This window comes from Neolamprologus brichardi, chromosome 22 (assembly GCF_056152115.1).
Source record: "Neolamprologus brichardi isolate AB-2024 chromosome 22, ASM5615211v1, whole genome shotgun sequence".
NCBI classification, from domain to species: domain Eukaryota; kingdom Metazoa; phylum Chordata; class Actinopteri; order Cichliformes; family Cichlidae; genus Neolamprologus; species Neolamprologus brichardi.
The window spans coordinates 19,513,955-19,540,872 of NC_142124.1; the positions used below are offsets into that span (position 1 = coordinate 19,513,955).

Here is a 26,918-nt window from a genome sequence, read left to right on the forward strand (position 1 = left end):
TTCCAAAAGAAGCTAAAAAAAAAAAAAAATCCGTCTTTTAGACAAAATATCCTCTTAAATGTGCTGCATCCAGAATCAGTGCCTTGATTTGTGAATATTGGGGCATCAGGCCTAAGCCTATAAGGAGATAAAGCGATAATTCCGTGTAGGAATTGGATGGGCTTCAAATCAACAGTTCAGGCCTTTAAAAGCTGTACAGCACAAAAATGAGCTAAACTAAACTAAGTTAAAACGACTTAGAGCTTATTATTTAAAAATTTCTTTTTAAATTTAATTTCACACTTTTATTAAGGCATTTAATTTACATATAACAAACAAATCGGCTCGAAGAAAAGGTGTGTTATACCACATTATATAAGTGAATTTCCACCTGAAACCGCTGCAAAGAGTTAAATCTTTATGCATTTGTAATTTCGTAAATAAAATAACATTTAAAAGCTAAAGTAATCGTGAGGATTTCTGCGTGCAATTCCCAGCAGGGAGAAGCAATAGTGGCCTGAATATAAAATGTGATTATTAGCAGCCAAATAGGGCTCACGCAGATTGAACGGCTCTCTGCTGGGCTCGGAGTGAACCTTCGACTGCCAAGCTGTCTCGGGCGTGTGGTCACCGCCACAACAAAACCAGCGAGGCGCATCAGAGCTGAGAACCGCGCATGCAGTTCACGAGTGCTGCAGTTCATCACAGCCACCGCAAGATGGCGCTGACACACTGCGATGGAAAGCCGCAGATCCCCGGGCACGGCGCTCTCTCAGTGGCCCCCGATGGAGCCAACGGATTACAAACTCCTGTTAAGTGGCGCACCGTCCTCCTCCTCCCAATCTTTCACATAGAGTAAAGCTAGGCGGACGGAGCGCCTCCTTACCGAGCTCGAACTGTGGGAACTGGGAATCAGCGTTGACTGTCAGCGACCAGCCGGTCGAGCTCTGCAGTGTAGGGGGATAGAGAAGGAGGTGGTGTGAGGAGGAGAACATTATAGACAAAGACAGTGAGATGGGTCCGGAGGCTGTGAGGTATTCGTGATTGTCAAGTAAACGGCGGTGAAGTTCTCCTGCTCCGCACGGATCTTTTCTTCAGGTGAGGTGAGTGTTCTCTCTCTGCCGGAGCACCCGGGTGGTTAATGTCTCACTCACGGGTAGTGTGTTATTACAAATATCCGCCCCCGAATAATTTTCTGTATTGTCCTGCAAGTGACATATACGATGCATGTGTTGATGTTATAGAAAGAGGAGAAAATGAACAGCTTGCGGGACTTTGTGGGTGCATGAATTTGTTCTGAAGAATGAAACAACCCAGGGAGAAACTAATAAACCTACAAATCCTTTTTTTTTTTTTTTTTTTAACAAAATTGTTATTCTTAAAAAGGGAGTTGGGGTATTCTCTCTTTGAAATAGTGGAAACCACGGTGCAGGCTTCACTTATAAGCCTCTGCTTTAATTGTATTCTCCTGGTGTGCTATATGAGAAGATAACCTCTGTGAGAGGAAAAGATCCATCTCATTCCCCTGTCCCTCTCAATTTTCCTCTCTCCCCTCTGCTTCATTCTTCCTCACTTGCCTGCCTCACCATAGTTATTTCCCTCACTCCATCCCTCTAATCCTCCCCCTTCTCACAACCTCTGTCTCCCTCACTCTCCCTAGTCCTCATTCTCTGCCGGCTCTAATAACACTGCAAGTTTGCAGCACCAGAAATCTTCACTAGACTATAGCTTTTCCCAGTCCCAGCCAGCTTTTAGTTGGAAATATCCCCTTCACCTCCAATGGCCGATGGTCTTTAATTGGTTGCCTAACATGCCACATGCCTCTTTAGGTTGTGTTGCTTGTGCAGTGGCTGTTACTCCCTTTGCTTGATAATCAATACGTAACGGAGCAATTACAGCACTTGAGTGTCAGGGACCTTTATGTGACTGAATCATTGATGCCACATCAGTCACAGTCACTGTACACATGTGCATTTGTGGTGAGCAGCTACATGCACAGAGTCAAGAGTCATCAAGGCGCAAGCTCTAACGATGTTACTGTATATGCAGAAAAAGAGCTCGGAGTTCAAGGCTGCTATAAGTTAGGTCATTTTTGCTCATGTGCTTTCTGTTAAATATTTGAAACAAGTTTCAAATTCTTTATTTGAACAAACATGAAAAATGATTACTGTATTCAAAGTGGGCTCGGTAACACATAAACCTTGACAAAAACATTTGTATCACTCTGTGTTACCTTAATATCGCTGTAAAAAAAAGGTTGGAAAATCATCCAAGCCATACTGAAAAATCTTAAGGTGTGATATGAAAATTTGCTGTCACCTCTGGATATGTGCAACGCATGTGACAAGTGAGGCAGATTCTGCACGCCGCCCTCATACAGTGGATCTTGCTGGAGAAGTCGTCCACATCCACACTTCACTATCAGTGTCATCTGCTGTCAACTGGAACAGAGAGATATCTGCTCTTTCCCCCTCCCACACACACACACACACACACACACACACACACACACACACACATTATCAGCCAGTTATACATACACAAATACGTACAGCTGACTACATGCCACTCACTCACGGGTCTGTTGTAAGTCACACACCTGCCCTTTGGCTCCCTCCTCCGTCCATTTGTCTGTATACAGCCCATTCGCTGCACTCAGCTAAAAATAATCAGCATCACACACATGGAACATGAATTATGGAAGAAACGAAGGAAAGAGAGAGAGACATTCAGGTCAGAGTCAGACCCAATTCCAACAGCTTCACTCCCCAAGGACGACACTAGACCACTCCATTAATATGCAGTTTGTATCATCTACCGTATCAGACCTGTGGTTGTCCTTTAGTTTGGACTAAGTGGACCGAGGCTGCCCAAGGGTTCGCCCTAAAGCTTTATGCACATTACAGGCTGCGAAGCTGGATCCATACATTTTCATGAGATTAATTATGCATGTGATGCAGTGTTTCCAATATAACAGTCATAAATCTAAAGCTTATTATAAATAAGTGTTAGCTTTACAACCAACATCAGCTGCTGTAACCTTTGAATAAAGAGCTTATATTGCTGCTTTGCATTTTCAATATGCTTGCTATTCTGTATATATACGTATATATGTATATCAAGAATGATTCAAGAGTTTCAAAAACACTTTTCTTTTCCTACTGTATATCCCTATATAATGCGTGGGCTTAATAAAGATGATATAATGGGAGCTTCATTGCTTCATTGCTAAGCTAAGGTTGACCTGCCCTGGTTGTAGCTTAAAAGAGTGGTATTGATCCTCTCATCAGACTATTGACAGGAAGGCAATTAGTTCCCAATATGTTGAAGTACTCCTTTAAAGACTCGGAAATGGTGGAAATGGGTGAAGAAATGCAGGGGAGTAAACCCCACGATATCCCAGTATACATACAGTACTGCAGGTTAGGTGTATTTGAAAGATGAGAGGGTTGTCATTTATTTAGTTATTTATTTACTAAACTACTGAGTACAGCTGTTTATTCTGCTTCTTGTGCCAGAGACAGTGTTGGCATTTCAACCAGTGGAGTCAAAGCACTTATCCCGATCATCTTTTTCCACATTATCTTATGTAGAAAGTAAGAAAGTGCATATCAAACAGCACACATAAATGCTAGTGTGGATACATGTGACATGCCAAATCAAGCCTTACTGATTTTGACTTTACAAGCTTTTACTTTAAGAACTTTAAAGGTGTAATTCCTCAAACAGGTTCAACACACTAATAAGGAGTGGCAAATCGAGTCTGCAGAACCCACACAGTCCTGAGAGTAACTTTAAACAAAACACTTATGTGGGTGGTTGATTGATGCGTAGAGTTATCCCTTTGAACATGTTAAATATTATTCAGATCATTGCTGGTGTTGGAATAGAATAACTCACCTTGACTAAATGGAAGGTGGCAGATATATTTGGGCATTTTTTTCTTTCTTTTTTTGGCGTAATGATGTGTCACATTCTTGCAGCGTGTAACTATAAGACGTGATTCATTATGAATGGTTCGTTTCACATGACTATGGCAAAAAAGTAAAAAAAAAAAATCTCTGTGTCACAGTAATTAGATACTTGACAATGTTCTATTTAGGGATGTGAACATTATACACGCGGCGGAAACCTGAGGAGAAACCCGGCAATATATTCTGGTTACTCAGCATAGCTCACTGTATTCCTGTGAGCGTGCACACCGGTTTGTTTGCATGCATGTGCTTCCTTGTGTTCCTCAACATTATGCATACATACATACATACATACATACATACATAACGTTTGCATTAACATTTGTAAATGGACTTCCGTGCAAATGTGTATTAATGCTACACAATATATGTGCATTTGTGTATTTTTGTGGACCTTGCCTGTAATTCAGAGGTTTAGTCCCTGACCTTGAACAGTTTGAGAGCTGTTTGCTTAGTCAGGGCCACTGCACCTGCTCATGTCAAGGCAAAACAACAGTGATAATGCTCTGCAGTGCATGTGATTTTTCCCCTATCATATCTATCTATCTATCTATCTATCTATCTATCTATCTATCTATCTATCTATCTATCTATCTATCTATCTATCTATCTATCTATCTATCTATCTATCTATCTAGTTACAAAGTCCAAATCAACCCCATCTTTTCTTCTCTTTCTCTTTCATTTCAGTGTGTGATTGCGCGTTCAGCATGAGTAACATCTATGAGTCTGCAGAGGCCACACTGGGCTTCATCAGCTCTCCGTGCCTGACCAAAGTGGAGCTGAGAGTGGCCTGCCGGGGGATCTCGGATCGTGACGCCCTTTCCAAACCCGACCCGTGTGTGGTGTTGAAGATGCAGTCACACGGCCAGTGGTTTGAGGTACAGTAATTGGATGGGAGGAGGGGTGAGAGGTGCGGCGTGTAAATGTTTGATAGCCAGAAAATAGAGGTTTAATGGTCAGGCGGAGCCATCTGTGGAGTGTTTATTATTCTGAAGTGTCCTCTCTCGTGATGCTGATTCTACCCAGGGTTAGACACTCTGGTAAGAGCTGCAGGTGTCCGAGAGTCTGTACGAGTCTGTACGTGGGCGCAGTTTCATATCTCATTGTTGTTCTGTTATAAATTAGATCGCTATTTCAACTATTGCTTTGGTGGATTATTTTCCTTTTACTCTTGTCGTGGGGGTCCACAGAGAGGATTGAACAGCCCAATGTTATTCACCTAGTAATATAACATTGTGACCTCTATATTTGGGCTTTGAACACTTTCAAAAATACTTTAACTTTGGTCTCTGTATAATTTTCTTTTGCTTCTAATATACACTTGACACATTTTTCATTTTCAGTAAAAGCCATGTCACACTCTCCGCAATTTGCCCATGACCTGATGTGTGTGACTGTGGGGCTCAAGTGCATTCATCATCTTTTCAGGTTCTGTGGCAAACAATTCCTTATGAATTTCTCAGCAGACAGCACTTGAAATTACTCAAGCACGTAATTGAATTCATGTTTGACTAAATGATTGCGTGTAATCAAGAACCCGAGCTATCGTGCAGAGCTGTGATTGTGTGGCTAACCTTCCTCCTACTAAACTGAGAGTTATGTTTGGTTCTTATAAATTATGGATGTTAATCATCACAGAGGTCACCAGAAAGCATGACTATTGTCGGCTGGGCTAAAGAGTTTATTTATCTATCCAAATATTTCTGTCATCTAGGAATTGAAAGCATGATCTTAAAGCACACTTTTTGCAGCATTTCCCAAAACAGCTCATACATAGAGCAACGTAATTAACCTTTAAAAGGCCGTATGTCATGGTTTGTCTGGCCAGACTCAAACGTAGGACTCAGGAATGAAAGTTCATTGAGTTTATTTCCAGTTTTGGTGCAGCTAATGTTACATACAAAGTCTGTTTGAAGTGCTTAGTTCAAAAGTCCAATACGTAAAAAATCAAATGGAAGAAGGTTTCCGTGAATCCAAGGCCATCCTAAGAAGAGACACATTAGAAAGCTTTGGCAAGTAAAGTGAAACAGAGACTTACAGCAAGGCCACATGGAAGCTGCTGCCATTATAACGCTCAGGCGAAGACTGATTGTCAGGCCACAGCTTAAATAGCAAACAGCTGATTGCTAGATGATCCAGAAGGATCCCGTCCCTGTAAGGCAGGTAAACACACTCACACACAGAGGAGCAAGCACGGAGACAGAGAGAGAGAACAAAGGGGAGAAACAGTGGAGACGCAGAGGAGGACTGGAGGACCATGACACCGTAACTCACCCACAGCCTTTAATTCATGTGTCAAAATGAGGCTTTTGTGTCAGTGAATGAGTCATCGCTACCAAAATAAAAAAGTTCTTTTGACAATGTGGACAGCAAGGCGGTGAGAAGTTTTGATATTTTGTCAGGATGACGGTGGCCTTAAGAGGTGTCTTTTTCTCACCTTCACATTTCCTAACTGCCCGATTTTTTAAAATATTTTCACATATCTTGACGTTGAAGGGCCACTGATAGAAACTTTTATTTTTCCGAGAATAACTGACTTCTTGTTGACAAAATGAATGCAGATGACAAGAGCACAGGTTTTACATTCATTGTAAAATACATGTAATGTGAGAGGAAACATATGTTGTATTAATGTAGGGTCTTTATCTTACAATATAAAAGCACCTTGAGGCAACTGTTGTTGTGATTTGGCCCTATACACATATGATTGGAGTGAAGTGTACAAAAATGAGATAAACTATGATGACAGTAACGGAAAAAATGAACATTTACAGAAAGCTGCACTGATTAAAACATGTAAACTGTCTTTAAGTCTCAGCAAGTCTTGCCAATTAAATAAACAATTCTGCATGTAATGACTTTTACAATACAAGACAATTCTGGGAAGCATAAACCATTAAAGCATTAAAACCATTTCACATGCTTCAGTGCAAATGAAAGTGACAACAGGTTTGTACCTGTTGGAGACACAACAAGAAGACCATCCCCAAATGTAGCAGGAGGGAGCCACAGACTATTGCTCCCTTGTTATTCTTCCTGACTGATTTTTAGCTAGTTTTAAGTCCATCTCCTCTAGGATGGCACATTTAAGTTCATCCCTCAGCACAGTCTCAAGAGTGAGGAGGAGACAGGCTGTTACATGAGGAGAGCTGGCCAGGGCTGTACAAGGGCATAAATCTAACCTTTGTGCACGGAGGACCATGAGGAGCACTGTCAGAGCCCTACAAAATGACCTCCAGTCAGGTACTCATGGATGTTTCAGACCAAACTGTCAGAAACAGACTACTTTTTTGTGGGAACTGTGCTCTCAGCCCAGCACTGTGCTGCTGGACAGCCCTTTTCAGCAGTGGTCTGTCTCCTGTTATCACCTCCACTCTCTTGAGATTGTGTCGGGAAATGCAGGAAACCTGTCATACATGTATGTGCCATCCCGAAGGACTACCTGTTCCTGAAGTTATGGGCAGTTTTGCTCGTCTCTTTTACAGTAAGAAAAAAAAAAGGATTGTTTAACTTTATGCTTTAAAGTGTTTTTTCTTTTCCCCCTCACGACTCAGATGCTTTTCAAGCCTTTCAAATGCCATCTCATACTCGCACACAAAGCATTTCTACTGAAGCCAAAGACATGCTGAAGACTCACAAGCGGCGGAATCAGCGTTGAGAATGAGGAATCAGGGCGATGTTGCAAAAACAGAGGATCTTTGGTTATTTTTAGTTTTCTTTCCTCTGCCTTTGGGATGGACAGACATACAGTATATGGAGTGAACAGTGTTCCTTTTAAATATGTAGCTACGCACACCCACACATCCGTGCAGATCCTTCCACATTTAGTGCTACACTGTCCCACTCAGCAGATGTACGTTTACGTATGTAAATCCACACGTGTAACTTGTTTGCACAAACTGTCAGCAACACGGAAGCTGCACTCCCACACACTCACGCACACACACACACACACACACATGCACCACTTTCCATTTCCACAGGGGCTCAAGATCGAGAGCTCTGAAAGTAGTGCAGCATTATTCCTCCTTTGGAGACGCCACAAAAAGCTTTTGTACGACACAGTGCTGTGTTTTTTTGTGTCATGTCTGCGCGTCTGTGTCTTCATGAGTGAGTGTATGCATTACAGTAAGCCCCTTTTGCAGAAGTGTGGGAATTGCCCGGTGGTATCATTGCCCATCAGATCCAGAGTGTCTTAATTGGATAATTGTTGCGAGAGAGCGTGTTTGGGCCGCTTGGTTAGTGTGTGTTCATGTATTCATGTCTCTCGATGCTTTAATGAGTTGCCAGCCTATTGAGAAAAGCATCAGGATAAGGCCAGCATTTGTGTGTCTGTCGAGCCTGCTGGTGCGCTCTTCACTTTTGTCTGTGTTTGCGTGCGTTCGTGTGCCAGAGGGTTATCAGCCATAAAAGGGAGCCAGTCATTGCTGCTAGTGTTAGATAGGTTTTGTTGACAACGTCGCAACATACTTTTCTTTTTGCTTCCTAATCCTTTGAGCAGTCAGAGGGATGAAAATGTGAGATCAATGTTACAGCTGCAGTCAAATCTCTGTGTAATCAAACAGCTCGGGTGATTTTTAGTCATCACGAAAAATCAATAGCCGCAGTTCTCAAGTTGATAAGTGTAAACAATGTGGTAATGGCTATTTGTGGTTATTGCCGCAATTCTGAAGTCTGTTGAGGTTCGCAATCAATGCTCAGCGGCAGTGTTTCTGATGTACAATTTTCATACTTTAGTTCACTTTGGAAAGAGCATAAAAAATCCATTTGAAGTCAGACTGCCTGTAGTAAAAAGCACAGTGTTATGAAACTGCTTTTTCAGAAGAACCATAAATGATGTTCTTTAATAAAATTTCGTGAAAACTTGAATCCAGTGTCCACGTGAAGAAGAATAATCAGGTTTTGCCGTACGTCTTGATATTGGATTTCTTTTTTCACCAACGCACATAAAAGATCTCAGTGATATTGCTAAAGGTTACGAAGAGTTCAATTCAGATCAATTCAGATTCTGCAGTTTGAATAAATAAGTACTTATATAACTGAATCTGTAAAAAGGGGTACAACAAATATAAAAATCAGTAAATAGTGGTTACAGAGTTGCTATTTATTGTTTGATAAAAATACTTGTACAGATAATGATAACCTAATAAAATGATCATTAATTCTATTTTTTTTAACAGGGGAAGTATTTTTCTATTTTGTCTTGCCGTTTCTCTTTACCAGCTCTTTTTTAATTTATGCAGCCCTCTGGGTTCTTGCTGTGGCAAACATTTGCCAAGCATCTGTGTGATTTTTACAATAACCACTCTGGTGGGCTGCAGTGATTTTTACAGGAATCATTGCAGTCCATGATGATGTTTCTGAAACCAACTGAATTACCAAGTTTTCTGTTTTAAAGAAATTTGGAACCACCAGAAGTAGAAGTCAGAGTTGCTTTCTCTACCTTAAGCTTTGTTCTTTTAGGTGCCACAGATACTTTAAACGTAGCGTTGTGAAGCTGTTTGTGTCTGTTTGCAGGTGGACCGCACAGAGGTCATCCGCAGCAGCAGCAGCCCGGTTTTCTCCAAGATTTTCTTGGTGGATTATTACTTTGAGGAGGTCCAGAGGCTCCGCTTTGAACTTCACGACATCAGCTCCGGCAACAATGGCCTCCGTGATGCTGACTTCTTGGGAGCCATGGAGTGTACCCTAGGACAGGTCAGTGAGTCTCTTGATTGGATTGTGCACTCTAAAGGAAGAGCATGCACGAAGCAAGCAGGTCATTTGGGAAATCGGTGTGAGATGATGAGTGCAAACATAAGTGAAACAGTCACAATACTTTACAAACTGTTATTCCTACTCTCACCCCCATGGAAGTTAAAAAAAAATAACACATAGCTCCTATAAGTCAAGCTTAAATTAACTGAAAATTAAGGTAGGTCAGTGAATGTGAGAGGAGTTCAGAAACAATCAGAAATGTGTGTGATGTGAGTGTTTCTGGAGGCGAAAGCATGACAGAAATGCGCTTGTAACCTCTGAACTGGATTTATCTTGTGCATCGCAAACAGTAGGTGCAGTAAAAAAGCATACAAATCTTCCTCAGAGCAGCATGCTGTTGGGATAAGAATCGTCTACTTGAGTATGCTCAGTCAGCTACTTCGTTAAAACCACGGCAGGTGAAGTAAATAATACTGATGATATCGTAATAAGGCTATTTTTTTCACAGGAAATCTCAGGCCTTGGCATTTATGTGAGTGTAACTTAATAAGATTATTATTTTAGATCAAGGACGCCCACAGTGTCGGCAGCACTTCTTCCCCCCAGAGGATAATTGCCCCAAACGCACCACAAAACCTGCTTAGAAACGGTTAAAGGAACAAAACAAAGAGCCTTAGACATTGACCTGGCATCCAAAACTCCCCAGATCCCAATCCAATTGGGCAACCATGGCATACATATGGAGGTCAAACTCAGCACACAACCTGCATGGTGCTAAAGATACGCTGCCTACATTTTGGCGCCAGATGCCGCAGGCCATTCTTACAGGTCCTGTATTCATGCCACAAAGAGTGGCAGCTGTTTTGATGGCACGAGGGAGACCTACAGTGTTAGGTTTCAATGACTAAAAAACAGCTTCAGTTGTGGAAGGATGTCAGCTTTCAGCCTGATGCACTGTCTGCATTAACATGCTTTCTCCGTCCACGAGTGCTTCTGATAAAAAGCCCTGAGGGTGCCTGAACTGTTTTCAAAGCCTTTATATGTGCTTGTGCTAAACTGTATAGCCTTGTTATTCACTTAATGGATTTGTGCCTCTTTAATGAAGAAGTTTTAATCAATATTTAAAGATTTGGTTTATTTGCATTTTTCACTCAATATCCAAGAACATTTAAAATAAAATTGTTATTGCACTACTACTCATTAACAATTTGAATAAGTGCATTTGAGGGAATTGCTATCTAATGTAATATTGAATGAAAGGAAATAGGACGCACAGCCCAGTGTTTCCCTTATCTTTAATGTCAGGTCTGCAGTTAAAGGAAGTGTTTACTTTTTACTACTCATCAGAGACAGCACAGAGCTGGTGGATGTATAACACTGACTTAAGACTGTGAAAGCTTCTTGGAGAGGTTGTTTGGAAGCTATTGTTTATATAATCATATTATAACTCTGTTAATAACTGTATTTGAAAAAAATAGAGGTTATGTTTATCTTACATCATATCATTTGTAGCAATAGTGTGATCATTTTCCTTTTTCTGTGTACGATAGAAGCCCTGAAGCCCTGAATAGTTGCTAGAGGAAACGCTTGTTGCAGATGCATTGCATCAGTAATATTGTAACAGATATTAACATGTTGCATGTAAGCACTTATACCTGCTGTAAGACTTAATTCTGTTACAATCAATGTTGTTGTTGTTTTTTCTGCTTTATTGGCAGAACAAAAAAGCAAAAAACAAAAAAAGAAACCCTGATAGCACATTGTAGGGAAACGGAAGCAATGAATAAATAATGACAATGAATGAGAATCTAATTACTAAATGCCTCAGTAGTGCCAGGTAATGGTGTCTAAGGATCAGACCAAACGTCCGAGTGCATGCCAATAATTTTCAATAGACTCACAATGGACACACCGGCATTGCACATAAATGCAGTGTAGGTGTCACACAGGCGTGGATGGTTTCTTTAGTTGTGGCATTAGCATGCAGTGACAGTGTGATTGCAGTACGTTGTCCACCTGTTTTAATGCATTATATTTCATACCAGTCTATATGTCTATACGTCTATACACACTGCACCTCCATTAATATCTACAACAGTGCCTGTGTGTAGTCGTACATCAGGGTATTTGATGTAAGTGCAGCGCCTATTATTTTAGGTGCAGTAATCACCTGCGTGCCTAAAATATAATTTACTTTTTATCAACAATTCAGAGGAAGTCTGGGGTTCTGGGGTTTGACAAAAACACGAGCTGAAGTTTTGTTTGTTGTTTCCAGCTGCGAAGCAGTCTTTCCTCTGAGTTTATTAACAGCTTCATCCCGGCACCAGATCGGTCACGTCAGTGATTACTTATAATCATCTGTTATCCCTGACATGGAGATAGGATCTGCCAGGATCTATGTGAACCTTCTTTGTCAGCAACACAGACAGACTACATGGTCTACTTGCATTGGGAACACACAATAAGCTTTCTTGATACAAAGGAAATTCTAAGTTGGGGATGTAGATGTTTTCTAATGCGCGTACATGTACGTGTACAAATGCCTTAGCTGTAGCAGGAAGGGGCTGTGTGTTAGTCGGTTGGTGTGTTTGACACATCATCGTGAGTGTGCATGCACTTGGCTGCCTGTGTAGCACGTCTATGAAAAGAGACTATGAAGTGCAGCTGAAGTAGAAAAAGGGAGAAAAAGGGAGAAATTGTGGTACCTTTGAAAGTCCTTGACAAAATAACACTACTATAAGATTTTCTGCTGGTATTACGACCACCATCATTGCCATCTTCACCACAGCAAATAACAATAAGGATAAATTGGTCGGGGAGAGTGCAAGCAGCAATCACTGCTACTTGCAGTGAAGCGGTGACAGAGCACCACCCAGGAGGCTCCAGAACTGGCTGGCAAAGTCAGTCACCCCAGGTCGACAGTATGTCTTTTGCCACCTTGTAATATTTTAATCATGAATACTATTCATATTACCATAGTTTCATCTTTTCATCTTGTTACTTCGTTTAATTTTTTAAACATATTAATTTATTGCACCAGATGTTGGTTCTGTTGTGAATCCTCCCCACACCCTGGAGGTTTGCTCGATGTCACTTTGCTCCTGTTCTTAAATGCTCTGAGATCCTGAGCAGTGAGGTTATTTTTTAGGGCTAAATTTATAAGAAATAGCCAGATTAAGTTGATAACTATGGTTTAAGGGGAGAAACATGGTGGCACAAACTTGGCAAGCCTAAGAACAAAAAAAATAGTTAATGTACAATATATTGACAGTTTAATAATATTAGTGCCAAATGGGGCAGCTGTGGTTCAGGCGGTAGAGAAAGTCATCCAATAATCAGAAGCTTGCTGGCTTGATCCCCAGCTTTTCTAGTCTCCATGTGGATGCGTCCCAAATTGCCCCTGGTACATTCACTGGCGTCTGAGTGCGTATGTGTAATAAATCAAACTGTATGGGTGTGTGTGAAAATTGGAAAATGTGGGTTATAGTGTAAAGCGAGTGGAAAGGCAGAATATAAATGCCAGCCAGATAAAAAGTCAGATTTTTCAGGAGTTTTTAGAGACTAAAGTCAGTGTAGAGTAGAGTGAATATTTGACTTGCATTCTCCAGACAAATCCAAACTCTAAGCGGAGGCTGGAACATCTGAGGTGATTTCTTTCTTTCTTTTTGTTTCAGATTGTTTCACAGAGGAAACTGACTAAAGCTCTTCTCAAACAGGGAAACACTGCTGGAAAGTCTTCTATCACGGTACGGTATGGCACGGGTTTCAAAGTCAACCGAACCACGTTAAACACTCCTACACATGCAGAAATCACACACACACACATAGACACACACACACACACACCACCTCTGTGCACTCAGACACCCTGAAGATAATTAATTTGATGATGTTGCCTGTTCAATCTGTGCTGTAGCTCATTTCCATCTCATTTTCTCTCACCTCCTTCTTACATCTCCGTGTCGATCTCTCTCTCTCTCTGTCTCCTTTCGCTTCCCAACCTTCCCTCTCCACCCTCACTCTCTGCCCTGCTGTATAGGTGACAGCTGAGGAATTGTCTGGAAATGACGATTACGTTGAACTGTCATTCAGTGCACGTAAGCTGGACGATAAGGTTTGTGCACTTTCAAAAATACTCAGAAATGTTGAAGTTTTCCTTAAGATATGAGGGTAATTAATACTGAAGATGTGGGTCTGTGTGTGCATGCTGCCTGGTTGGTGTGTTTGTGTGTGCGTGTGCTTGGAGAAGTATGTGGGCAGAGCTGTGGGACTTGATTATGAAGAAACTCGCACAATACACACTAGTACAAGCTGGTATTAAAGGAGGCCTGCTGAGATAGGTGGGCACCCCCTTTCCCAATAACCCTCTTTTATCTCACCACCCCAACCACACACACCGATAACTGTATTAATTTTCCAGCCGGCACATGTGCGCACACACACACACATACACAGACATGGATGACTAATCCAAACAAGTAGTGCCCTGGGGAAAAGATGGAAGAAAGCATGGGAGTGGTGGATAAATTGGAGAGGACAGGAAAGGGATAGGTGGAAGAAACAAAGAAGAAAAGGAGTTTAAAGGGGGCGAAATAATGATTCTGTTAGTGTTCGAATGATTTATGGTGATCAAAGGGAGTTCTGAGGGAATGCCTCACATGCGTGTTTTCTCTCTGAAGGATTTCTTCAGCAAGTCAGACCCTTTTCTGGAGATTTTTAGAATAAATGATGACGGCACTGAGTCGCTTGTGCACAGAACCGAGGTAACTGCGCTCGCACATCCGTGGAGATGTAGGCGGCTGTTTTAGTTTGGAAATAAACAACAAACGTGAATTGTCTTTGTATTTATTGTGCACAGACGGTCATGAACAACCTGAGCCCAGTTTGGAAATCCTTCAAAGTTTCCTTAAACACACTCTGCAGTGGAGACCACGACAGGGAGCTTAAGGTGAGTCTGGGAATATTTTTTCTGCAACAATCATAGTGGCAATGCAACTATTTAAGCTCCTCCAGTGAAATGCAAGGCTCATTAAGAGGGCCGAAGCCAAGCAGCACCGAGTGCTTGCACAGCATCATCACCAGCCTCCATTTTATTTATTTAAAACATAAAAAAAGAAATGCCGTTCATTCAATAAATGTGGACAAAAACTTAAAATGACAATAAATAAAGTAGTTTTACCCTTTTTCACCTACATACAAAACATGACATTAATGCAAAGGACAGCGGCACGTACAAAAAGCCTTTGTCCCTTTCTCTTTTCAGTTCCAGGAGTTGAGTTCAGGTCAGGCGTTTTTATGATATCATTGTGCTATTTAAAAAGTCAGATGGGCGTTAAGGAGCTCTTAAACTCTCGCCTTTACTTGTCAGAGGAGATCTCTTCGCCTTTTTGGAAGCAGTGGCCGCCACGTTCGCAGCGAACATTTATTCTTTGGCATGAATAAACATGAGATTGTTCATTAAATATTCAGAGGTATCTTAACTCTGCGTGGCTCTTGACAGCGGGAGAAAGGGCTCGCACGCGCACGCACGCACGCCGTCGGCTATGGTTTCCAGGGCTACCTGTTTCGAACAGTCAGAGCTTTAGTGAGATATGGCAGGGCAGAGATTTCTATTCAGACAAGTGCTTTCTTTTCACCAGACTCTTAACTGACCAATGCATAAATGCATAACCCTCCTCTGCAGTGTCTCGCCGTCTCTTCCTTTGTACTTGAAATCGGCAAGGAGCCCATTTCTCCACCTCTTTACTTTTCTTTCTGTCCTTTCGCTGGTCTCTCTCTCTCTTAGTCAAACAGTTAGTATTCAGTGAATGGAACAGAGCTTCTTAATTTTTTCATTACTCTCTAGCACAGCTCTCAGCGGTTTGAAGTGGAAGCAAGGCTGCAAAAGCGAGCGCTCGCTACCTCGCGCGCGCACAAATCACTTTCACAAACACAAACATGCATGCGGTCCGCAAACGATCACACACAAACATGCACGCACGCTTTAGGTGCGGGCTGTGAACAGCTTAAGTGGGAGACAGGAAATTAGGGGATTACAGTGAGTCATTGTTTTTAATCAAGCATTGCTGGATTGCTTCTGATTGCTAGTTGCTGGGGTGACCTCATGCAAGGAGGTTACAATGCAAAACTGCACCGCTGAAGGACTCACAGGCATTAGAGCTTCACAAAAGACCCGAGTTTTTTCAGTCCGTGTTAACATGTGTCTCTATTGACAAACCTTTTTGAATATCATTGATTGTAGCGACTTTGCAGGACAGCCTACATATGAGAGCCTTGTGCCATCCTTTGAAATGAAAGGACTGAGTCTTTATGATGTGCTTAGCCTTGCCCCGCTGACCCTCACTTGATTGAGGCAATTTGTCTTGTTTACTAGCTCCCAAGAGCGTCAAACTATTATGTCGAAAAACACACACACAAGCGTAAAGCTGTCGCTTAAGCCGCGTACCTCTCAGCATCCTCAGATTAATATTTCACCGCTCCGTTGCCCCCCCACCAACACCGCCTTATCAATCATTCAGCATGGCATTTCCCTGCATGCCTGCAAGTGCCTGTGTGTGTCCGTTTAGGTAACGGTGTTGCAGCTGTGCTCTAAACGAGTGAACGTGTGTGTGTCTCTTCCAGTGCACAGTTTGGGACTGGGACTCCAATGGAAAACATGACTTCATCGGGGAGTTTCATACCACGTTTAAGGAGATGAGGGTAGAGCAGGAGGGCAAACAGGTGAGAAAATGCATGCTCGAGCTCCTGCACATGCTCACACGAGAGGAATAAAACAAGTAATGTTTACTCACTGACTCAGGGCCATAAATTCATTTATGCACTGTGAGCCCATTTGCATCTCTGTCAGTGCTTTTATTCACATATCCTAAATAATCCTCATTTAAATAAAAGCAGAGCTCCTTTTTAATAGCTTTGCATCATTACGTAGCAAATACATAACGAGTCAAGCAAATTCCTTCTGTGCTCCCTTGATACCATCTGCATAACTTGTGTGTATCTGTGCGCTTAGATCCAATGGGAATGCATCAACCCTAAATATCAGATGAAGAAGAAGAATTACAGAAACTCTGGCGTTGTCATTCTCAACCACTGTAAGGTGAGGTAAAGCTTTTTCTGTCTGCGTTCCTTCTTTTTTGTGCAACAAATGGTTATTTTCGTTGTTAATTTAAATCTCAACTGACTGTTTGGGGAATTAATTGTTTGACTTTTAAAGCATGAGATAACAGTGAAAAAAAAGGCGTGCCTTCTAATTGCTACTTTTGTCCCATTAATATTCATAGACCTAAATACACAATTTTTTACAAGTATATTAAACAGAGAAAAGAACGATAAATGCACAAACCTTATTATCATTGTGTTTCTGACGATAAATACATTTTATTTTGCTCGGAAAACGGAAAAAGTGAGCAGCAATTTATTGAAATTTGCAAATATACGTGGAAATGCACATATGAAGCAAAAACAGAGTTTGTGCTATTTAATATTTGACCATCTTTTTTTCCTTTAACACAGCCTGAACTCTCTTAGACAAGCTTTCTTGTCATTTCTTTAAGTAGTCTTCAGGAATAGCTCTTCTTCTTCTTCTTGAAGGGCATTTCAAAGCTCTTCTTTGGATGTTGACTGCCTTTTATTCCGTTCTCTGTCAAGATGATCCCACACTGCTTCAGTAATGTTGAGCTCTGGGCACTGGAGGCCAGTTCATAACTGATGGTGCTTTATTGTGTGTTTCTACCCTTGTATCCTTTACTGCATTAGCAGTGTGTTTTGGATCATTGACATGCTGAAAAATAAAACTGTTACCAATCAAATATTTTGATGGCACTCTTCTGTGTTCATAATTCCTTGGATTTTGATTCTCAATGCCACTGGCTGAATGTGGTGCTAAGCCATGAAAGAGCCTCCTCCATGGTTTACAGAGGGTTGTAAACACTCACTGTTGTACCTCTCACCTGGCCTGATTACTTGAACTAAAACCTTCCAATCTGAATTCATCACTTGAACCTGTTGCCACTGATTTTCAATCTACTTCTTTTGTAATTTGGCATACCTCAGCCTTTTCACCCTATTTCGCTTCCTTAAGTTTGGCTTATTGGCTGTGATCCTTCCACTTAGACCATTTCTGATGAGGTCTAAGTGAACATTAGATGGATCAACTACAGGGCCAGATGCATTTCTTGGGTCCTGGGTCAGGTCTTTGCTGGATTTTATTCATACTTTTTAAAGACAAGAATTTTAGCGTCTGGCTACTTGAAACAAAATATATAGAAATGACAGGTTTTGCACAGTACTGTAACTATACAGACAAATGTCATCAAAATTGCTATATTTGTATATAAAATGTATTTGTTTATTTTTTTTTATTATTTTCCCATTTATCAGCACTGACCGCATTATGTCCAATAATTTCTGTAGTGATCACCTGACTGTAGGCAGCACTTTCTGTCATAATCGGGCTGTCAGCTCACTAATATAGGAAAAGGGCCCATTACATACTTTTAATAAGAAGCTTCTTGTTCAATATAAATAAAAAAACTAAAGAAATAACTGGAAAATGGGTGGGAAAAATGGAAAATAAATAAATGAATAAATAAAAATGGGTAAATCCGATGGAGAAATTCCTAGAAAAGTAAATAAATAGTATTAGTAAACTAGTAAATCAATAATATTATGGGTTCTTTTTTTCCTGACAGATTATTAAAATGTATTCCTTCCTGGATTACATCATGGGAGGCTGCCAGATTCAGTTCACAGTAAGTTCCCTCAAATGTAATCTCTTTAATGTTTACATCAATGTGCCTGTTTGTGTCCGTCCATGCTGTGTGAGCGTACATGTTTCCATCTCAGGTGGCGATAGATTTTACAGCATCCAATGGAGATCCTAGAAACAGCTGCTCCCTCCACTACATCCACCCCTACCAGCCCAATGAGTACCTCAAAGCGCTGGTGGCTGTAGGAGAGATATGCCAAGACTATGACAGGTAGAATCCACTCCATCAATCATCGTTCCACCTAATGCTGACACAAGGGCACGCATCCAAACACAGACACACTCTGGATTTTCCCTCTGAGAATCAAATCCTTCCACAAAAGTCAGCATGAAAAAAAACCTCTTCCTTTGCTTTATGAGCCTCACAAAGCTTTTGTCCATTATTTTTTACCCTTCTCTTTTTTCCTTATTTATTTCTTTTTCCCAATGAAATATGTCTGTCTCTTTTTCTCCAGTGATAAGATGTTCCCTGCATTTGGATTTGGAGCTCTGATACCCCCTGACTTCAAGGTAGGACATTTGGGAGCATGCACATGTGTGCAAAAGCAAAGGGCAGAGTGGGTGGGGTGGGTCTGGAGAATTTATATTTAGATTTGAGATCTTTTTGGAGGCTCAGCTTGCTTTTGATCAACATGAAAGGAGAATACATCTGTCAACCTGTAAATTGGACTGAATGCATCATGCTGAGTGTGAGTGGTTTGTTGTGGCAGTAAAAAGGCCCTGTTTTTTCTGCCCTGCCTGAAGGTTTCACACGATTTTGCTGTGAACTTTGATGAGGACAATCCTGAATGTGCAGGTGAGCTACCCACACCCTTCCCCTCCCGCAAACACGGACACAGAGACATACACACACTACTTCGCTTCAGGCTCGCGCAAACATTCGCATGCACAACCAAAGCAATCCCCTGCATGCCTCTCATATCTCCCTTGCTGTCGGTCCCATATTCCACCCTTTATATTTTTCCCTGATTTTTTTCCCCCTGTTTTTGCTCCTCACAAATATGCACAGACATACACACGCGTTCGAACACGCACGGACGCACACGCAGCTGGGAGGTTTGTCACTATGCTGCTGGAAGTATTTCAGGCTCGCGGACACAGAGAAAAACAACACTAATCTGTATGTGTGAAATGGGCTTCTGTGCTCCTCTCTCCACATAGCTGACGTTCCCGCCGTGACGGCGTGTGTGTGTGAGAATAATACGGGAATATTTTGCACAAAATGCTCGGTCACCTCACAGTGCGGTCACATACACAGACTCTGATTCATTTTAGCAGATACTTTTGCAAGTATGAGAACTTTTGGCTCTCCAGGGTCAGGCAATAAACAGAAAAATGGCAGCAAAAACAACCCACGTGTGTGTGTGTGTGTGTTGCAGGGATCCAAGGTGTGGTGGAGGCCTATCAAAATTGCCTCCCTAAGATCCAGCTGTACGGGCCCACCAACATCGCTCCAATCATTCAGAAAGTGGCCTCCTCTGCCTCAGAGGAAATGCACACCAAAGAAGCCATGGTGAGAGAGAGAAAGAGAAAGATGGAGAGAAAAAAACAAACTCATTTGGTCTTGATATTGTGTCTGTTGATGTTTGCACTGGCACAGATGGAGAGAAGCAAAAGACAAATATTAATAAAAAGACAAAAAGAACTTAAAGGATGAATCAAAAAAGAAAAAAGATGAATTGAAAAGAACTTGGAGCGATTGATATTAATTTAATTCTGGTCATAAATTTTAGAGCAGAAATTCGTCTCTGACTTAATGCCTACTGCTTCTCTCTGGTGGATTAAAATGAGTTTTATTCAAATTAGCCCCTGACAAGAAGCCATTTTTAAAACACAAATTTAATTGAACATGTATTCTTCATTTCTCCCCCTTCCACCCACAAATACCCTTCCTTCCCCCCACCCCCTTTACCTATGTCCCACCAGGAATACTTCATCCTGCTGATCCTGACGGACGGCGTCATCACTGACATGGCCGACACGCGAGAGGCCATCGTGCACGCCTCTCACCTGCCCATGTCTGTCATCATTGTTGGTGTGGGCAACGCAGACTTCACAGACATGCAGATCCTGGACGGCGACGACGGGATTCTGCGTTCGCCCAAGGGCGAGCCTGTCCTCCGCGACATCGTCCAGTTTGTCCCTTTCAAGGACTTCAAGCATGTAGGTGGTGGTTGAGAGGGTTTTGGTCAAAAAGCTCTGACTGGTTAATTTAATACACAGGTGTCAAACTCCAGTGCTCGAGGACCGTTGTCCTGAAACTTTTACATGTGTCCCTGCTGCAGCACTCCTGAATAAAATTAGTAGGTCATTGGCAACTTGACTCCACACTGAGGTGGCATGCAGTCAACCCTAGTCAAGTAAATTCAAATACATGTATAAATGTAACTGTTTGGAAAATGACTGTAGGCAGCACTTTCTGTCATAATCGTGCTGTCAGTTCACTAATATAGCAAAAGGGCCCATTACATACTTTTAATAAGAAGCTTCTTGTTCAATATAAATTTAAAAAAAAAGAAATAACTGGAAAATGGGTGGGAAAAATGGAAAATAAATAAATGAATAAATAAAAATGGGTAAATCCGATGGAAAAGGATTTTTATTGCACCATGTTCATTCACACATGAGCTGATGTAACATGAATCAAATTGCTGAATTGCCACATCAGCATGCAGTCCTACAGTCTTGCTAATGAACTACTAATTTTATTCAGGTGTGTTGCAGCAGGGACACATGTAAAAGTTTGAGGACAACGACCCTCGAGGACTGGAGTTTGACGGCCCTGATTTAGCACACTAAAGCTTTCTTAGCAACATTAAAGCACTGGAAATTTAAGGAGGTTACTGACATGGAGGGAAGATGTTTTGATCACTTCTAAAAAGGCTATAACTATCACTCAGCTGGATATCCAGCTGTACTACTCCAACATTCAGTTATCCACAAATCCCATTCAATTTCATGCCTCGTGCCTAAAAGATCTTTATTATATTAATGCTGTTTTACAGCAGACATTTAGAAAAAGAAACAGCAGGGAAGCACTAATGAGATTAATGGTAGTTTTGTTGTATTTGGGCACAGAGCCTTAATGTGATTAGTAACACCTGTGTATCCCTACTATTTCAAGTCAAAACGGTTGCTTTGACGATGGCCTATTTAAAGCACTGATGGTTTTTTAATTTGTTTTTGTTTTTTACATTGGAAGGTATACGGGTCAGTCATGTCACATGCAGTATTAAATTAATGACTTGTAACAGTTTATTCTATAAAAGCTTTTAAGTTTAAACACATTTCAGTGGTGGCACATCGATGTTTAGCGGTTTACCGCTCACCTCACAGCAAGAAGGTCCTGGGCTGGAATCCTGGGGCCTTTGTGTGGATTGTAGACATGTTCTCCTCACATCAGCATGGGCTTCCTCCCACAGTTCAAAGACATGCCTGGGGTTAGGCTAATTGGTGATTCTAAACTGGCTGTGGGTTGTTTGTCTCTGACTGCACCGCAACAGACTATGCTACCTGTCCAGGAAGTACACCCCTCTCACCCGATGACAGACTACAGCCCCTAGATTCCATCCAGGGAGTCTAGGGTTCAATACATTTCCAGTGCATTTAAATAATATATAATCTAATATATATAATATGCTATCTAAAACTCAAAATTAAGTCTTTTAAGACGATTTAAAAAATGTTGTTTAAACTCTGGCAGAATTTTCTTTTTAGCTGTTGAAATAATCAAATACATAAATATCTTCTTTTGAATATACGCATATTTGATGTGGCACATTTTTACACTGGATGCCCTTCCTCTCTTCCTAACCCTCCAAGGGACTTGTACCTCCTCTGGGTGTTAGGTAAATGTGTTAACCTCTACACTACAGTGCCACTCAGCATGTGTAATTACCAAAAGTTTGCTGTTGAGACAATTAAAACTGTTTCGACCATCCAGTTTTATTGTTCTCAAATCCCAGGGTTCGCACAGTCTGGCACATTTCATCGAACACAGGATCAAACAGAAAGAAATGTCACTTTTTATTTTATTAGTTAATACATTTTATTAATTTATTCTTATAAATTCTATAAATTTTATTTAAAAATATTAAGAGTATATATATATATATATATATATATATATATATATATATATATATATATATATATATATATATATATATATATATATATATATATAATATTCATTTTTTTATTTATGATGCAGTGGGACACTGAAATATGCATGTCACGTCACTGACCCACATATGCATGTTTTTAAAGTAGATATAAGAACTGAATTGGTCTCAAGACACATTAATACTAAAAGATTTGAATCACGACCGGGGCAATAAAAAAAAACTGTTTGGGATATCACTAATTATCCCCACATGAAGACAAGCTTCAGAACCTCAGCAGCTGTGCCTCCTTCTGAATAAATTATAGTTAATAAACATTTCCACTTCATTCCAATGAAAATGAATTCAAATATAGTTCTGTTATATTGCTGTACTCGATCTGACCAAAACAGACTTGAGACTCAAAAACAAATATACGGTAAATGGCAATTAATCTCAAATAGCATGCAGATTGCAACAGTAACTTTCAATAAAATCCGATGTCTCTCCCACTTTATGTGGTTTAAATAAGCGAGGGGATATAAAATTCTCATATTACATTATATTTTATGTAGTATAATATGGAAAGGCAAGTGCAAACTGAGAAAGCATGACAAGTAACAAAATTGCACAATAATAAAATGTAATTTAAGACTAAACAAAACAAAAACACAATCAGAAAAACACAAATGTTGTGTATATATCTGTGAGCAGCAATTTCAGTGTTTGGTGTTGGGATTTTATTTGTACTCTGAATTTCTGTCTTGTGTGTGGGGGATATGATTACAGTATTCAGGGGATTGAAAGTGTGACTGTGTGGGCGTAACGTGCTCGGTTTGCTCGTCAGAACTCATCAACTATTGGCTATCAGCCCTCTCTGTGTGTTTGTATGTGCGTGTTTGTGTGTGTCTCTGTCTTGGCATTAATTTTGCCTGCCTTTGACCAGATGTGTTTGGCTGGGTTCGTTATGGTGAGCTTGATCTATGACAAGTCAGGAAATTAAACAATTACGCAGTAATAGAAAGGGAGGAAGGAGTAGGAACATGCCGCACGGACGCGTATGAAGACAGACAGAGACATACTGAGAGGAGAAGGAAGAGTGATGAAGGGTGGAGGATGTGAGACAGCCCATGGGTGGTGGTGCTGGTGTTGGAAGGAGGTCAGCAGGAGACCGGAGCTAAAGACAAAAGGGAGCGAGGGAGTGTGTGACAGAGGTGGAGAGGTGATTTTCTGCTCTGTCGTTTCTTTTCAGAGGGGATTAGCAGGACGGAGCTGCTGGGTGACAGGCAGAGTGGGGGATAACAGGTAGATAGGAGCAGAGAGGAGAAAGCATGAGGCAGGGTGGAAATGAGAGGAGGAGGAGGAAGGGTGAGGAGGTTGGGGTGGGAGCACTTTGATGATGCATTGTCTCGGGGAATTATGTGAGACGGAGTACGACAGACTCTCTGACTTTGAGGATTCTGAAGTGTGAGTGCTGTGGCAGTATGTGTGTGTGTGCCCGTGTGTAACAATGTGTGTTAATACATGTGCTGGAAGAAAGGATAAGGATTTCTTTTCATTCTTTCTTCAGTAATATGCACGACTATTGTATATTTTACACATTTTTAAAAGACTTAGTCAGCTATTTACTCTTGCCATTCGTTATTGGTTAACACGAATATCTAATCAGCCAATCGCATCGCAGCAACCCCATGCATTTACGCATGTAAACATGGTCAAGACAGCTTGCTGAAGTTCAAACTGAGCATCAGAATGTGGGGAAAAAAGGTGACTTTGAACCTGGCATGGTTGTTGGTGCCAGATGGGCTGGTCTGAGTATTTTGGAAACTGCTCATCTACTGGGATTTTCTTGCACAACGATCTCTGGGGTTTACAGAGAATAGTCTGAAAAAGAGAAAATATTCAGAACGGCCACAATGCTTTGTACCGAGATGAACGTAACTTAAATAAGCACTTGTTACAGAACAGGTCTGCAGAAGAACGGTGTTCATTTTGATTTAGTTTTATTCATATTCTTTTGAGTATTAAACTATTTAGTTTTAGTCATAATTGAATCTATTTTTCTTATAGTCTTAGTCTACTTTTAGTCAACTAAATATCATATGGTTATTGTAGACTAACTCTAAAGTGGATTCAGTTGACTAAAATATAAAGTGTAAAAGTTTGTCATGCTGTTGCTGTGAAAGTTGCTCCACACAGTTTACAAAGCATCTTATTTTCCTTGACATTAAATGCTTAATACCGACTGTGCACCATTTAAATACCGGAGCCTGCCTGATCTCCAGGAGAGCACCTTTGGGATGTGGTGCAACAGGATATTTGTGTCATGGATGGATAACCCACAAATCTGCAGTAACTGTTTCATGTCAATACAAACCAAAATGTTTGAAGAATGTTTTCAGCACCTTGTTGAGTCCATGCCATTGAGGATTAAGACAATTTTGAAGGAAAAATTGGGTTTTAACCCAGTACTAGCACAATGTACCTAATGAAGTGGAATTAAGAGTGTATATGTTGAGTAGTAAGTAAAAAAAGAGATTTAAAAGCGCTGTCAATAGCTGACATGTCATGAACTACTCACCAATTCTCTTCGTCTAACATCCCATCTAATCCCCACTTTGAATTTGGAGAAAATAAGATGATGACAGTCACGGAATGGTTTGACTTTTACAGCAGGCATCTTGACAGCTCACATTAAATTTATAATGTCAAGTAAGTGAATTTGGCTTTGTTTGAAAATGTATTTTCACTCATATTTTTAAAGTGCTTCTCAGGAAGTTGCCACAGACTTTTGTCAGCCCACCCAAATTTTAAAAAAAAAGTAATTAAATCACAACATTGGAACAACTGGACTGTTTTCCACTGATGTACTTAGCAAGGTCTGATGCAAATAGTTAGTTATTGTTGCAGCCTACTGAGTGCTTTTGTACAGGATGTGATGCACTTGCCTCTTAGGTGTTTTACAGCATGGATGCAGAAAATATAAACCAGGCCAGGGTGTAACAGAACAGAAAGGTGAGGAGGGATGTTTTGAGGTTTTCAGATGAGCTTGTCTGGTCACATCAGTCTCACTGGTCTAAACCTTTGGCAGCATCAAGCTCAGCAGCATCCTCGACTCAGGCATGCGTGGTGTTACTGGTGTGTTAGTGACCTGTCTCCTCTTGTGTTTGTTTTTCCAGGCCTCCCCTGCTGCCCTTGCTAAGAGTGTTTTGGCAGAAGTCCCTAACCAGGTGGTAGATTACTACAACGCGAAAGGAATTAAACCCAAGTGCATGTCAGATTATGAGTCCACAAGAACCTTCAGCCCCTGACAATGGACTGCGTGCACACATACATACAATTACATATACATGTATGAATCCTATATCTACATTTAAGTACTGTATAAAACATATACATGTCCAAAAGCACAAGCACACATACGCAAACAAACATATACACAAAACAATACTACATACAGTAGACTAGCTCAGAGAATTAGCTCGTTCTGGTGATACAAATTGAACTACTCTATTGATGACTATTGCATGTTTGGCCACAGTGGCATCACCTGGGAAATTAACTACTGTATTATCTACTGTACATTAAAAAAGGTATTTATAGAAATAAGAACAGTCTTCTGAAACAGCATGCATATGCAGACCTTAGCTCACTGGGGGAAAGAATGACACTCTTACCTTATTTAGATAACTAGCAAGTGCATAGACCAAACTATCTGTCAGCATAGAACCTAATATGTGAGATGCATAACCCGAAATGCTTAGAATTAGCATTGCAAATGTTATTTATAGGATTGATAGCATTTCTGTTTGTGTACTGCATAAATGCATGCATTATTCAGCTCCTGTTAATTCCCCTTTTCTAGTAGTTGCTTGCTAGTTATGAAATAAAGTATCTTGTCATTTGTGTGAGATTTGGGGTTGTCTTTGGTGTTTGAGGTTCTTTTCTACAGATTTGTTTGACATTTTGCTAAATGGGATGAACAACTGAATAATTGTAATAATTTCTTAATAACCTTCTTACATTGTAAAGAGTTTTGGGAGGATAGAAACGCTTGTGTGGTAGATACTCATCTGTGAGCTGAAAATGTTTTTTTCTTCTGTATTCTGCATGTTGATTATAATAAAGACCCTTTGGTTTTCTCATTTTAGTGTGATCTTTTATGACGGGATGTCTTCCTTAGAGTGACAAAAAACAAGAACATATGGTGTAAATGTCAAATACTATGTAGCAGTTCTGATAATTCCTGCCAAAGATCTGGATTTATCATAAAATCCACATGGCCAGCCGTGTTATTAAATTAGCTGGTATAGCTCCAAATGCCACACACTTTTCACACACTGCTAAAAACCATCAGCCCACAGACACCTACACTGACATGTCTGCCTTTCCTTC

The 26,918-nt window shown here is 40.7% G+C and overlaps 1 protein-coding gene across 2 annotated transcripts; it reads left to right on the plus strand.

Annotated features, from left to right (window-relative positions):
• The first annotated feature begins 766 nt into the window (after positions 1–766).
• Positions 767–26,649, plus strand: cpne4b (copine IVb). 2 transcript variants are annotated; one of them, XM_006787710.3, is made up of 16 exons: positions 767–1,082; positions 4,644–4,834; positions 9,474–9,653; positions 13,328–13,399; positions 13,693–13,767; positions 14,333–14,416; positions 14,512–14,601; positions 16,275–16,373; positions 16,663–16,749; positions 18,344–18,403; positions 18,498–18,631; positions 18,876–18,930; positions 19,165–19,216; positions 19,800–19,933; positions 20,347–20,583; positions 25,703–26,649. In XM_006787710.3, the coding sequence occupies exons 2-16, from the start codon at positions 4,664–4,666 to the stop codon at positions 25,832–25,834; spliced, it is 1,662 nt and encodes a 553-aa protein (XP_006787773.1). In that variant the 5' UTR covers positions 767–1,082; positions 4,644–4,663; the 3' UTR covers positions 25,835–26,649. The 2 variants fall into 2 exon arrangements, with proteins under 2 accessions (XP_006787773.1, XP_035762476.1); XM_035906583.2 differs by having other exon boundaries at positions 767–1,077.
• Positions 26,650–26,918: the final 269 nt, after the last annotated feature.